The following is a 13478-nucleotide window of genomic DNA, read 5'->3' as shown; positions in this document are numbered from 1 at the left end:
TAGTCTCTAAGGTGCTACAAGGACTCCTCGTTGTTTTTGCTGATACAGACTAACATGGCTACCCGTCTGTAACCTGTCATTAATTCACCAGTTATTTAAAAAATATGATGATAAATTTCTGTACCACATCAAAATTAGACCTAGATTTTGGTCTTTTTATGTGCTTGAACAATATTGTCCATGCCCAGTTTAGATTGTGAGTGCCTGGGGACAGGAACTGAGCCTTCATGCTTGTCTAGTACTAAGCATGCTATGTGAATTCAATTAACAATCAAGTCCTCACCTAACTGCAAATTCTCCAGCCAACTTGTTCACTCACATGAATTTCTCCATTTACTTTAAAAGAGTATATTTTTAACCTTTTCTTTTTGCTTCTTTGAACTGTTTTCTCGTCCTTAATGTCATTTGTTTGACACATTGTGCAGTCATTGACACACCCTGTAGAATTCAAGAGGGACTCAACTAAACACACCCTGAAAACAAATGCACTCCCATAAACCTGTGGTGACATGAGGACTACACATATACTTGGCTAATAAATGCACAATAACAAAACAGTACAGCACACACCCTGATATACACTCCCAAATGAAGGGCTACTACAGTTCAGCAGCTTGCATACACTCTTAAGCAACAGAAGACAGTGCATAACTGAGTAAGCTCAATGACTGCGCATATCAACCTTTGAACAAAACATAATTGACCCGAATGGTGACTGTACATATACAAGTCAAGAGCAAAGCTTCACAGATTTACCTTGATAAATAATGACTGCTCGTGACCTAGTCAATGTATCTATAGTACATTCCCAATTCATGCTTGAGCACCAGAGTCCAAGCCAGAGGTTATCAAATAGCACTGAACAATGAGTAAGAGATCTCAAAAGAAAAAAGTGACCATTTGATGTGAGCCTTAAAGGATATTTATTAAACAGATTTGTACAGAATGTGAAGAGAACTGGGATTACTCTGTTTAGAAATGAAGAGACTTTGGGTTGATACAATAGAGATTATCAAAATTATGAAAAATCAATATAATTTATAGAGATACATTAATGAGGAGTTAAAACTAAGGGATGTCATACAATCTAAATATTAGGAGTACCTAGGTAATTTAGGCAGACATCATTTTACCAAGAAAAACAAATTTATGGAATAAATGATTGAGGTAGGTGATTAAAGCAAGTCATATAAAGAATTCTGGACTCCATGTTATCAGAAAGATATTGGCAAACTGGAAAGAATGCAGAGAATGGCAACAATCAGAGAACTAGAGGGGTTGACTTGTGAGGACTGACTAAGATAAATACGTCTACTGTGGTTAACAATAACTGAAGATACATAACAGTTTATAAAATATTGGCTAGGGCATAAACACCTAAGCCCAGTTCTGGGCCAGATCCTCAGCTGGTGTAAATCATCACAGCTCCACAAAGAGACACAAGGGGAATAATTACTTACAATAAAATAGAGGAAAATGTAGGCTGAACATCGGTAAAAGTTTCTTGACAATGAAGTGTATTTGGCTGGGGAACAGTCTTCCATGGAAAGAGTAAAACTCCCATCATTTGGGACTTTTAAAACTAGATTGAGCAAAAGACTAGAAAACATACTGTAGGGAAAAATCTGAACTGAACAAACAGGGAGATAAAGATTTTTTTCCTTCTCTAGTGTCTATGATCTTGGGTGACAAATAGGTTTTTCTGGGAGACAGTATAGGCAGGGGGTACAAGCCAATGTTTGGAAGTCTAGAAAACCCAAGTTCTCTGGTTGTCATTTACTCTGGCTGTGAACCCCTCTCTGTCTGTTTTCTCATCTTTAAGGTAGGGATGGATTTATCTTCCAGGGAACTTTGGAATCCAACAAGATCCACCAGCATCCCAGAGTGGATCATCAAAGTAAGTTTCCTGTTCTACTGCTGAAGTAGAATGGTACTGAATTCATCTGGGAGGAAGTAGCAATCTCACCTTAATTACAAGACCATTTTATTATTTCTCTATCTTTAATCTATGAGACACTGGTTATGAATCCAGATAGAGTCACCAATGATGTGTTTCATCTGTAAGAAAGCAGTCAGGAATATGGAATGTTACTTTTTGTACTTTTGTGAACATAGAACTAGGAGCTAGAAACTCCTGGTTGCTAATCTTGACTGTGAAACAGACCCCGTGTTGTCCTAGGTGAGTAATTTCACCTCTCTGCCTGGGTTTCTTCATCTGAAAAATGTTCATAATGATATTTACTTACCAACTTCAAAGGAGTTATGAGGATCAATTAATGGTAGTAAAGCACTTTGAAGAGAAACATGAGGTAGTATTAAGATTACTATCATCAGGAGAGTGATAATTTATTGTTTCTTTATGAAAAAGACAGTTACTTTCAGATCCAGTCATCAGTATCAGCTTACTTATTTCAACTCCAACTATGCTATAGTCATGCCACATAAACTCTTGCTTTTAGTTCTTAATCTAACACACAGTATGATCTAAGCAACCGCACCCAGCTGGACTGCAGTCAAATTCCTGTTCTTATCTCAAGCTTTCTAGAAGCCTTAGGTAATTAAACAATGTAATGACGAGGGGTCTTATCTAAGGGCATTAAGTTCTCCTTTTCTTGGCAGGGCTGTGAGCTGTATCAGGCCATAAAGTTATTCTGGCATGATGCAGTGCCCATCGATTTCTTCAGAATTTGACCTTTATGTTTCAAAGAAAAACTTCCCCATGTGACCTATTGCTGTGTTGTATGTATTCCTAAATATGTAGTCAGAGCTATTGTTTTAGGCTGCCTAAGGCTCTGTGTTTTTGAGTTTGTAACCAGTTTAGTAACTTGCTTGGCTTACATGGTTTATGTCTTCAACACAATATGGCTAATACTAGGTGACTGTAGCAGCTAACACGGTTTGGTTCTTGCTAGTATGTATTCTAGGCTGCATCTGAATCAGCACTGTTTTGGTTTTTTTGCACTGCAGGACCGTCTAGCCAAGCCTGTCTAACCAGCTCTACCTTATGAGAGCTGGAAATTACCCTACTAATTTTGATGGGCTGTTAAATTTCAGCTGAGTATGTTAACTAGCTCACTGCTAATCATTTAAGAGAAATATCCCACTAATGTCAGATAATATAGACATCTGAGTTACAAAAGGTCTATTCGATATTTTTTATTCATTCCAAGGGGCTTCTGCAGGATTGTTCCCTACAGTCTAATCTCCAGGGCTTCCTCCAGTCTAGTTTCACATATCCCAAGAAAAGAACGTAAGAATGGCCATACTGAGTCAGACCAAAGGTCCATCCAGCCCACTATCCTCCCTTCTGACAGTGGCCAATGCCAGATGCCCCAGAGGGAATGAAAAGAACAGGTAATCAACAAGTGATTCACTCCTTGTCGCCCATTCCCAGCTTCTGGCAACCAGAGGCTAGGGAACCATGCCTGCCCATCCTGGCTAATAGCCATTGATGAACCTATCCTCAATGAATTTACTTAGTTCTTTTTTGAACCCTGTTATAGTCTTGGCCTTCACAATATCCTCTGACAAGGAGTTCCATAGGTTGACTGTGCATTGTGTGAAAAAAATACTTCCTTTTGTTTGTTTTAAACCTGCTGCCTATTAATTTCATTTGGTGACTCCTAACTCTTGTGTTATGAGGAGTAAATAACCCTTCCTTATTTACTTTCTCCACACGAGTCGTGATTTTATAGATCTCTATCATATCTCCCCTTAGTCATCTTTTTTCCAAACTGCAAAGTCCAAGTCTTATTAATCTCTCCTCATATGGCAGCCGTTCCATACCCCTAATCATTTTTGTTGCCCTTTTCTGAATCTTTTCCAATTCCAATATATCTTTTTGAGATGTGGCGACCACATCTGCATGCAGTAATCAAGATGTGGGTATACCATGGATTTATATAGAGGCAATATGATATTTTCTGTTTTATTATCTATTCCTTTCTTAATGATTCCCAACATTCTGTTAGCTTTTTTGACTGCTACTGCACATTGAGTGGATGTTTTCAGAAAACTATCTACAATGACTCCAAGATCTCTTTTTCTGAGTGGTAACAGTTAGTTTAGACCCCATCTTTTTATATGTCTAGTTGGGATTATGTTTTCCACTGTGCATTACTTTGCATTTATCAACATTAAATTTCATCTGCCATTTTGTTGCCCAGTAACCCAGTTTTGAGAGATCCTTTTGTAGGCTTGGAGGCTCTTTGCAGTCTGCCTGGGACTTAACTATCGTGAGTAGTTTTGTATCATCTGCAAAGAATTCTAGTAGATTGGTGAGGCATGATTTCCCTTTATAAAATAAAATAATATAAAAAACATGTTAACTCTTCCCCAACAAATTGTGTTCATCTATGTGTATGACAATTTCGTTCTTTACTATAGTTTCAACCCGTTTGCCCGGTACTGAAGTTTTCACCCCTTCCCTTAGGAACCTATTTCACAGCCTAATGGATCTCACCATTAAGAAATGTTTCTCTGCTTGTTCCAATCTAAACTAATCTTGCTTCTAAGTATAGTCTTGGTTTCCTGCTGAGCCACCAGAGAAGGGTAAAATGGAGAGAGATGGGTCACTAGGGAGGAGGCAGATGGCAACAGACACAAGAAGACCATGAAAGTGGTGGAACTACCAAGGAAGGGAGTGTGGTATGCATAGAGTTCTGCGAATTTCCTCTTCCCTTTGATCCCTCTTCTTGATTAACCGCCACGAGGAGGTATTTTGGCTCCTTGGCATGTTGACATGTTTCTTTTCTGTGCTGTGATATAACTTGTGCTGTAGGTGACACCACTTTGTCAACCCCCTTTCCCAAAGCAGTGATTAGTTATTCCGCAGCCAGCAAAAGTTATCTTTACACCTTCCCTGGAGGCCTCAGCTGCTTTTTCAGTTTCCACTGACTGCTGGACACAGAGATGATGATCTGAAGCATCTCCTTTCAAAGACAGGCTGCAGTTTACTGGGCCCAGGCTCTCCCTGCAGTGCAGCCCCAACTGCCCCTGGAGTAGCTCAGTATGTAGGAAGGGTGATTACTGTTTGGGCTGAAAGGCCCCTAGCGGGGTCAGGCCCCCTGTGCTAGGCGCTGTACAAACACGCAATGCTTACCCCGAAGAGCTCACAGCCTGTACACACGAAGACGGAGGGGGTTCCGGCAGAGGCACAGAGAGGGAGGCCCTTGCCCAGGGTCCCCCGGCGCCAGGCAGCGGCTCCTCCAAGCCCGGAACCGGCCGCGCCGCCTGGCCTCCCCTGGCCCTTTAACTCGGCGGCGGAAGCGGCCGGGGTGGCCGGTGCCGGCCGCCCAATGGGGACGCGGTTCGCGGCCCATCACTTCCTGGCCCTGCAGCCGGGCCGGCACGAGCGAGGCTGAGAGAGCCGGGGGAGGGGCTGGAGGCTGCGCCGCACCCGCCACCAACATGCCCTTTGACTTCAGGAGGTGAGTGCGGGGCGCCCCCCGCCCCCGCGCGCGGGGAGGGGCCCCGCGGGTTCCTTGCGCGCGGACCTTACCGCGGCGCGAGGCCGGGGTCTAGGGCCTCTAGTGCACGCGGGTGGGGGACACGCGGGGCACCCCATGCTGTCCGCGGCGATATCCGCCAAGGCGTCCCGCGCTGCGGGAGGGGTCGATGCAGCCCCTTCCCTCCAGCCGTGCATGGAGTGGGGGAAGAAAAGAGTCACAGGATCCTTGCAGCCCTCGGCACCTGGGGGCTGCTCCTCCGCCCCGAGCTGGTGCCCCGTTGCTCGGTGATGTTCTTCCCTCGTAGTGTGCAGTGCACAGTTGTATCCGTTCCGCAGCCAAACCTGGCCTGGCCTCATCTGGGGACGCTGAACGCCCCCGGCCGAGCTTTTTCCCACGTGTACATTAGTTCAGGGCGCAACCTGTGCGAGTGTCTGGTAAGCACTGGGTAGCGCTCGCTGAAACACAGGCAGGGGTGTGATCTTTGTGCAAGAAAACATGTTACTGTATAACACCATAAACGTGCCCAGTGCTGTGCAAAAACAAGGTAAAGTCCTGACCCAAACTGCTTATGATCTCATACAGGCTGAAATGAAACACAAGCCGCAGAGCAGTCTGGGGAGAGGCTATGGAGGCCGCCTTGAGGCTGGGGGCGGGCAGGATGCCAGGGGAAGGGGACTAGGTTTTGAGAGGGAAGGTGCATGGGAAGTTGGAGGTTCTTCCAACAATGCTGTTATGTAATAATGTTGTGTAAAGTGGGTGTTGAGGATCTTTATAGAGAGCATTGAGGTCATGTGGGTGTGCTGCGGGGAGAGGTAGAACCCTTTGTATGATGATGCATGATTCCTAAACTGGCTGGGTGGAGGGGATGGTTCATTACTTTAGACACAAACAATAACCAAAGAGCTGAGTTGAGCACTCTGTCCTCTCTTCCTCTCCTTGCAGGGAGACACACTGACAGGTCTTTGTTCCCAGTATAATGCTCTTACCAAGTACTAAAGCTTCTTTAGGGGGCTGCCTGTTATGTTAAGGCTACATGTAACTAAAGCTTTGTGTGTTGTTGCTACTGACAGCATTGACATTCTCATCAATCAAAACAGCATGGACATCTCAACCTGTACTCTCCTGCATTCCTGTTAGCAAACCTATGTCTTGAGACACAGACCTATAAATGAGGTTGCCGTGCATGCTTCATGTAGCCTCATAGATACTTAGATTCATACTTAAAAAACTTGGTTAACATGAGGTTTGCAATGGCAAAATAGTTCCTTGTGGTCATCATGCTCTTCCTGAGCATGAGTTTTTAATTCCCCAAACTTGCACTGGAAGAGCAGAAAATATGCAGTTAAGGTGTCCTCATGTGCCCCTTCCAAGAGTGTTGGGCTTACAATTAAAAATGCACAGTAAACATTGGAGAACTGGGAAATGTAAAATTAAGATGATACTTCCTAACTAAGAAGCTATAGAATCTTATCTGTGCCCTCTTTGGGGTGCCTTTGGTTTCAAGAGGTGAGATGCTAGGAGGAACTGGGAACATTACAGTACCTTACCCATCCCAAACAAAACTGTCATTTTCTCTCTGTCCACCATAAGTCCAAATCAGGACTCTTATTTATACAGTTCAGTGGGATTTTCATTGTGTTCTTTGAGGCACTGTTGCTCCAGTGGGTAATTGCTTCTAGTGGAATGAGCACAGTGGAGTATTGCTTAGCTGGAAACAATGCAATTTCACTAAGTCATTCTGTATTTTGGGGGGTCCGTGGCTTCAAAGCCCCCGTCTGATTTGCGTGAAACTTGGTGGTAGAAAGGCTGCCAATTTCAAACCTCAGAGGCCTCTATTTGCAGACAGTAGAGGTATGTGGAAAAATTGGGCTTATAATGGGATCTGGAGCAACTGTTATAATAGTATGAGAGGGAGGTGTGTTTCAGGTGGCTTGATAAATGCAATTACTCTTGTTCCAAAGTTTCAAAACCCAGGTGGAAACACAAGCTCACTAAAATAAAGGAAAGGGCTGATGGTTCACAACAGGATGAGACAGAGAAATTAAATGAACCTGGGGTTATAAAGTTTGATCCAAACTTCCCCAAAATTTGGAGGTGTTGGTTCAGAGCTATATTTGAGAGATTTCAAAATCACAGCTAAACTTTGCATTCTTTGTTTCTTGGCAACCCAGAGGGCTAAAAATAGATATTTTTAAAATGTGTCATCTTACATAATGTAAACTACAAAAAAAAAAAAAAAAAAGAAACTGTTTAGCTTTATCTAAGATGATAATCAAAAATTGTCTCAAACTACTGGGTTCTGGGATATACCAGTTTTTTGGTACAGAAATTAATTGTCATGTCTGACAAAATATAATTATGCGGTGTTGCAGCTGTGTCGGTCCCAGGATACTAGAGAGACAAGGTGGGTGAGGTAATATCTTTTATTGGACCAACTTCTGTTGGTGAGGGACAAATTTTCAGACTACACAGCGCTCTTCTGTAAGAACTATGTTGTCTTGTAGAGTAGCTCTAGATAGAGTGGATTGCAGTAGTCTGGACTGGAGATGATAAAGGTATGAATAGAGTGAGGTCTTCATCTGCCAGGAAAAAAACACAACCTTTTGGCCAGCCAAACATGAAGGAACGTGTATTTGCTGCCCTGAATAGAGATGAGACCAAGACTGCAAATCGTCATGAGAAGCTGTGGCTGTAGCTCCTATCTCCTAGATCAATAGTGACCAAAATTTGCCTTTTCACAGCTTTTCAGCAACCAGCATATAAAATGAGCTGGTGAGTCCCAATCCATCTACTAGTGGACATGGATACATGTCACAGATGCTAGTAATTGCATGAGAGGCCAAAGACTGAAGAGCCTATGAAGACTGAACACCCTCACTCCTAGAGGAGTCAGGGGAAAGCTTTTTGCTGTAGCCCTGCTCCGTGCAGTATCTGTTTGTGGATAAATAGAACTTTTATCTCTTGTGCTGTCAAGCTGTCCATTTTCAGGAACACTGAATTCATTTCAATTTAAAATATAATGAAATGTGTTCACTTGAAATTAGTTTAGAATGAATGAACAACCAGAGGGCATTAGGGTTTTAATAATACTTGAGCACTTATCTAGTGCTTTTCATCTTCACAGCATTTTATACATAATGACTAATCCCTGCAATCCATCTGTGAAGTAGGTAAGCGATTAAGACCTTACTTCATAGGCTGAAATCTCTGGTGCATACTACTTTAGGTCTGCATTAAGACTGAAGCACATACCATTCAGGTATATGCCCTTCCGACAAAACATCTTATCCTAATAATGCACAGCCTTGGTGCCTTTTTATTCTCTCAGCCAAAATTTGGCTACAAATGAAATACAAATGTTTCCACACCTACCCTGGTCTCTGTTTTTCATGTCAGAACACCTTCATCCCACACCACCCTTTCTACTACAGTTGCCAAACAACTGGGGCTGCAGGTTTTATGGGGAGCTGCAGATGTTTCTAGGGACCCATGCTGCCTTCATGTGCCTGTGCATGCATGTTACCGTGCAGGGCTGGATTACCCAATAGGCAGACTAAGCATGTGCTTAGGGCACCAGCAAAGCAGGGGGCACCAAAAAAAGAGATATTAAATTTTTGCAAAAAAAAAAAAAAATTTCAAAAACAGTTCTTAAAACATATTTGGGCAATGATTGTGTGTTGAAATCTCTTTATAATACTCGCTGGGAGGCACATGCAGTGGCAACAAGTGCAATTTTGGAGTCCTACTCAAAGATTGTGGATGCATTAGAAAGTATAACTGAAGACCAATCACAAAAGGGAGAAACTATACAAGAGGCAGATACCATTGCAAACAAGATGCAAGAACTAGAGTTTGTATTCATGTTGACCATGTGAAATGAAATTTTACAACACTTTGATCACACAAGTCAAGCTCTCCAGGAAAAAGAATTGGATTTGAAAACATGTGCAGACCTCTGTCAATCATTAGCAGGCCACTTACAAACTTTGAGGAATGATTTCGAAAGATTTGAAGACATATCAAAAGATATCTTGCCTGATACTAACTACAAAGAAGCCCAGTCCCTCAAGCGAATCAGGAAAAAACAAGCAAATGATAGCAGTGCAACAGAAGTAGCATTGAATCCTAGAGACAAATTTCTCTTATCTAATTACTACGCTATAATCGATACACTTGAAGCTCATACGAAGAGGAGAGATGAAGTGTACAAAGAAGTATCAAGTAGATTTTCTTTTCTAAATGATATGGACTTATCTGACTAACAATATTCACAAGGTTCCCAAACGCTAGTTGACTCATACCCTGTTGACTTGAACATGAATCTCTGTGGAGAAGTATGGCAGTTCCACTGTTATATGCCTGCAAAGTTTCATGAAACAGGAAAAATGAAATTCAGTCACATTGATCTTCATGACACAATATTGAAAGATGGAATACAATGTGTATTTCCAAACCACTACATATCTTTCTAACATTGATGATTACTAACTGCTCCGCAGAACGCTCTTTTTCTCAGCTGAAAAGAATAAAAAACCCTCAGAGAACAACAATGTGTCAGGACAGACTTGATTCACTTTCCCTATTGTGTATGGAAGCAGACATGCTTCGTCGAGTCAGCTTCGATGAATTTATCCAGAATTTTGCAATCAGAAAATCTAGAAAGAAGCTACTTTAATTTCAGCATACATGTAAGTCTTGTGTGATTTTGAAAAATAAAATTTTATTTTACGGTATCGTATTGTTTTTATTTTGAATTACATATTGGGGGGCACCATAATCTTTTCAGTGTTTAGGGCCTCTAAAGGTCTTAATCCGGCCCTGCTACCACGTGCAACTTGTGTGAAAGTTAGAAGCATGCGTAAGTTAAACTGTAACTTTGGCCCATCTTGAATGGGGATTGTGCGGCAAAAATGTGTCTGATGCATGATGTAACTGCTTGCTAGACCTTGCTTCAGTAGAGAGCAGCATCTCTGAGAGGAAAGAGACCCTGGAATTATAAATGTTCTTCATAATTCTCAGTACAATGAACAGTGTCTGTGCATTGGAAACTGGGTAACAAGGTGGAGAGAGAAACTTTGCCACATGTATTATTGTTGTCCTTGTGGCTGACTGTGTCTGGCAGTTCTCATTTCAAGGCTAGTTACAGTTGGCTGTGGAGTAGCCACTGAGGCTTTTGAATTCTTTCAGGACCATTAAACTGCTGTTATTCAGCCTGCGAGCAAGTATAAACTAAAGTAACTGTAACTAAGATCTTGTTTTAACTGTGGGCAATTCCGAAGTTATGTGCTAACAGATCCCAGTGCTGTGCTATTCCGGCATTGGATAGTAAATCACCATTTATAGCTAATGGAGCAATTCAGAACTTACTTCCCATCATTTAATAATTTTGCTGTTTTTTTTATTGCTTGATGATGTGAGTAGAATAATAGAGCTCACCAGTACATTGGTCACAGGTTTCAGAGGCATGGGGAAGGAGCCAGGCTTAGAGGAGATTTAGATTTAAATGATAAAGCCTAGTGTACTTTGGAAAAGTTTTGCCTTTACCTGTATAGCTATATTGGCAAACCTCCCCGGTGTAGATGCAGCTTATAGTGACAACAAATATTTTTTTGCCTGTATAGCTTATCCCAGTTTCCCGAGCAAAATGAGCTGTACTGGCAAAAGCATTTGTGTACAAGTATGACTGTATCTACCCCAGGGCTTTTGGCAGTATAAAAAAAGTGACACTCAACCAAAATTACTATACTGTACTAGCAGAAGTTTCTAGTGTAGACCTGGCCTTAGACTGGAAGTGCTCAGTGGCAGGAGTTGTCTCTTATTCCGTTGGTATGGAGCCTAGCACAATGGAGCCCTATTCTCAGTTGGCCCCTAAGCACAACTGTAAGAAACTTTTTTTTTTTTTTAAAGGAGGCTGTCCCTGGGATGACTATTGTAATCCACACCTTAAAACGTACTTTTTGTTGGGGGATGGGCAAATGTTTGTTTCAGTTCTTATTTGTCTTTCCTGAGCCAGTAGGACCATCTCTAATTGAAGCTGACATGCTTTCAACCGTGATGCTTTTAGTGGAGGGTAAAGCATATATGTGTTGTTGGTTTTTTTTTTTTTTTTTTTTTTTAGTTTAAACCCATCCATTGTGATGGCTAATGGACAAAGTAATACTTGAATTACACAGCCTGGAGTATTAGAGAAGCTGGTGAAGCAGACTGCAGTAGGAACTATAGGGCAGTGTTATGTTGCCCTTTTTCTCTCCGTGTCTACCCATTAAAAACTGGCTTCAGACTGACAGATTATTGACTACTCTAAAATCTTACAAAATTTCTCTTCTGAATTCTGTAATTCCATAAAGAACTTCTGCATTTACTTGTGAGCCCCAGGAAAAAAGTGTTTTTTTTTTTTCTTTTTTTTTTCTTTTCAGTCCTCAAACTTCTAAAGAAGACACACACAACTTTCCTTCCTGACTCTTTTTTTCTTTGACAGATTCATAAGATTTGCAACTCGAAATCCTGATGTGACACTCAAAATGCTGGTTAGTTGGGAGAACATCTTTTCCATATCTCCTTTTCTATAAATTCACCATTTGTGTGTTTTTGAGTAGAGTTCCTGACTAAATGACACATCGCTATTTCCAGATCCGTATCAAATGCCTAATGGAAATGTACATACTTGGTCGATAGTTTCAATTTGGAATCTCCAAGGTGCTTGGTAGGGACTCAAATGAGTCTGCATTGCTGATAGCCCAGTAGTAGTTTGCTTTTTACCAATCTGTCTGTTTGCTCTTGCTGTATGTTGTTTAACTAGCTGCATTAATGTACAGTGGTAGTTCATTTGGCAAAAACACTTTTTCAAACAAGCTCTGGGTGCCCTTTGTGTAGAATATAAAGTGCTGGTGCTAGGTAGCAGTGGGTGTGTGTTTCTGTAAGGGTGGGGAATTAATGCCAGCTTTCCACTTGCATGGCTTTTTTCTGATGAGATGTGTTGGGCTTATTTTTTTTGCTTTAGAATCACAGTGTGCAAACCTTGGTATGTGCCCTATAGTAAATTATGTGAATTGGGACATTAACTTTAGTGACAATAATTCTTGATGTTCATACCATGCCTTTATTCAGCAGAATTGGTAAAGGTCCTCCATGGACTCTTGTATATGCTTCAGCTGGGTGGTGTACTCTTCACTCCGTGGCCTAATTTATGCATGCATAAGTAAAAATTGTAGTGTTGATCTGTGCTGTTAAATAGCTGCTGCTTTACACTCCAGAGAGAGCTGCATTTTTATTAGCTGTAAAGTGATAACTAAGCACTTGTTTACACAATACCTGTCATTCCATATTTTTTTATGTTATAACACAGTCACCGCCAGGGTGGAAAGGGGTATGTGTTCACCAGTGATACAGCACAGTGTAGAGTGACACACAACCTCTCTAAATGCACCTGATGCGGGAATCGTAAGTAATTGCCAGAGTTTGGTGTCAATCGGGATACTGCCTTGCCCCCAAGTTTGTTTAAAATAAACAAGATATCTTTGGGGGGGAATTACTGTAGAATCTCAGGAGTTAACTAGACATGCAAGAACCTGAGGAAGTATTGGGATGTGCAGAAGCTCTAGAAGTGTCAAGAACTTTAGTGAAGCTTGTGCCATAGGTAATGTGATTATATGTATCCATGTATAAATACTATTTTATTTTCAGGTATCCTTAATACCCCCTCTGTTCCTTCTAAAATCTAATTGCTCAAGTGCAAGGTTTTTACTCCAAAGACAGAAGAAAAATATTAAGCTTCAGTTACTTTGACTTGTTTCTTCTTGACTTCACTTTACCAAGGTAGTTGTCTTTCTTAGTTCATTCACTGAAGCCACAATCTTCACTTTGTGACATCACAGTTCATTGACTTGCAAACAGTTGCATCAGATATTACGCACAGGATTGTAGCAACATTGCATGAATTAACCAAGGGTAGTGGAAGCTGAGAGAGCTTGAGTGTAAAATATATGTACATACCTATTGAAAAGATTCATAGATTTTTAAGGCCAGAAG

General features: G+C 41.4%; 1 protein-coding gene and 1 long non-coding RNA gene across 5 annotated transcripts in view; one reads left to right on the top strand and one right to left on the bottom strand.

The window, feature by feature from the left end:
* LOC119566917 overlaps window positions 1–5238 on the bottom strand; it is a 30365-nt gene extending 25127 nt beyond the window's left edge. Inside the window, exons 1-2 of one of the 2 annotated variants that reach the window (XR_005226445.1) lie at window positions 5102–5238; window positions 907–2290 (exon numbers count right to left, since the gene is read on the bottom strand). This is a non-coding gene — a long non-coding RNA (uncharacterized LOC119566917). Of the gene's footprint in view, window positions 1–906; window positions 2291–5101 lie in introns of those variants that run through there. The other variant, XR_006283506.1, reaches the window with a different exon arrangement.
* A 64-nt stretch (window positions 5239–5302) lies between these two features.
* ERGIC1 (endoplasmic reticulum-golgi intermediate compartment 1) overlaps window positions 5303–13478 on the top strand; it is a 103360-nt gene continuing 95184 nt past the window's right edge. For 2 of the 3 annotated variants that reach the window (XM_027824767.3, XM_007062354.4), the window contains exon 1: window positions 5303–5429. In XM_027824767.3, coding sequence (XP_027680568.1) covers window positions 5410–5429 — 20 coding nt within the window. In that variant the 5' untranslated portion in view covers window positions 5303–5409. The remainder of the gene's footprint in view (window positions 5430–13478) is intronic. The other variant, XM_037906442.2, reaches the window with a different exon arrangement.

Source organism: Chelonia mydas, chromosome 8 (assembly GCF_015237465.2).
Source record: "Chelonia mydas isolate rCheMyd1 chromosome 8, rCheMyd1.pri.v2, whole genome shotgun sequence".
In the NCBI taxonomy this organism is placed as follows: Eukaryota; Metazoa; Chordata; order Testudines; family Cheloniidae; genus Chelonia; species Chelonia mydas.
Note: the sequence above shows the minus strand (reverse complement) of the source record. Positions and strands in the feature narration are given on the sequence as shown.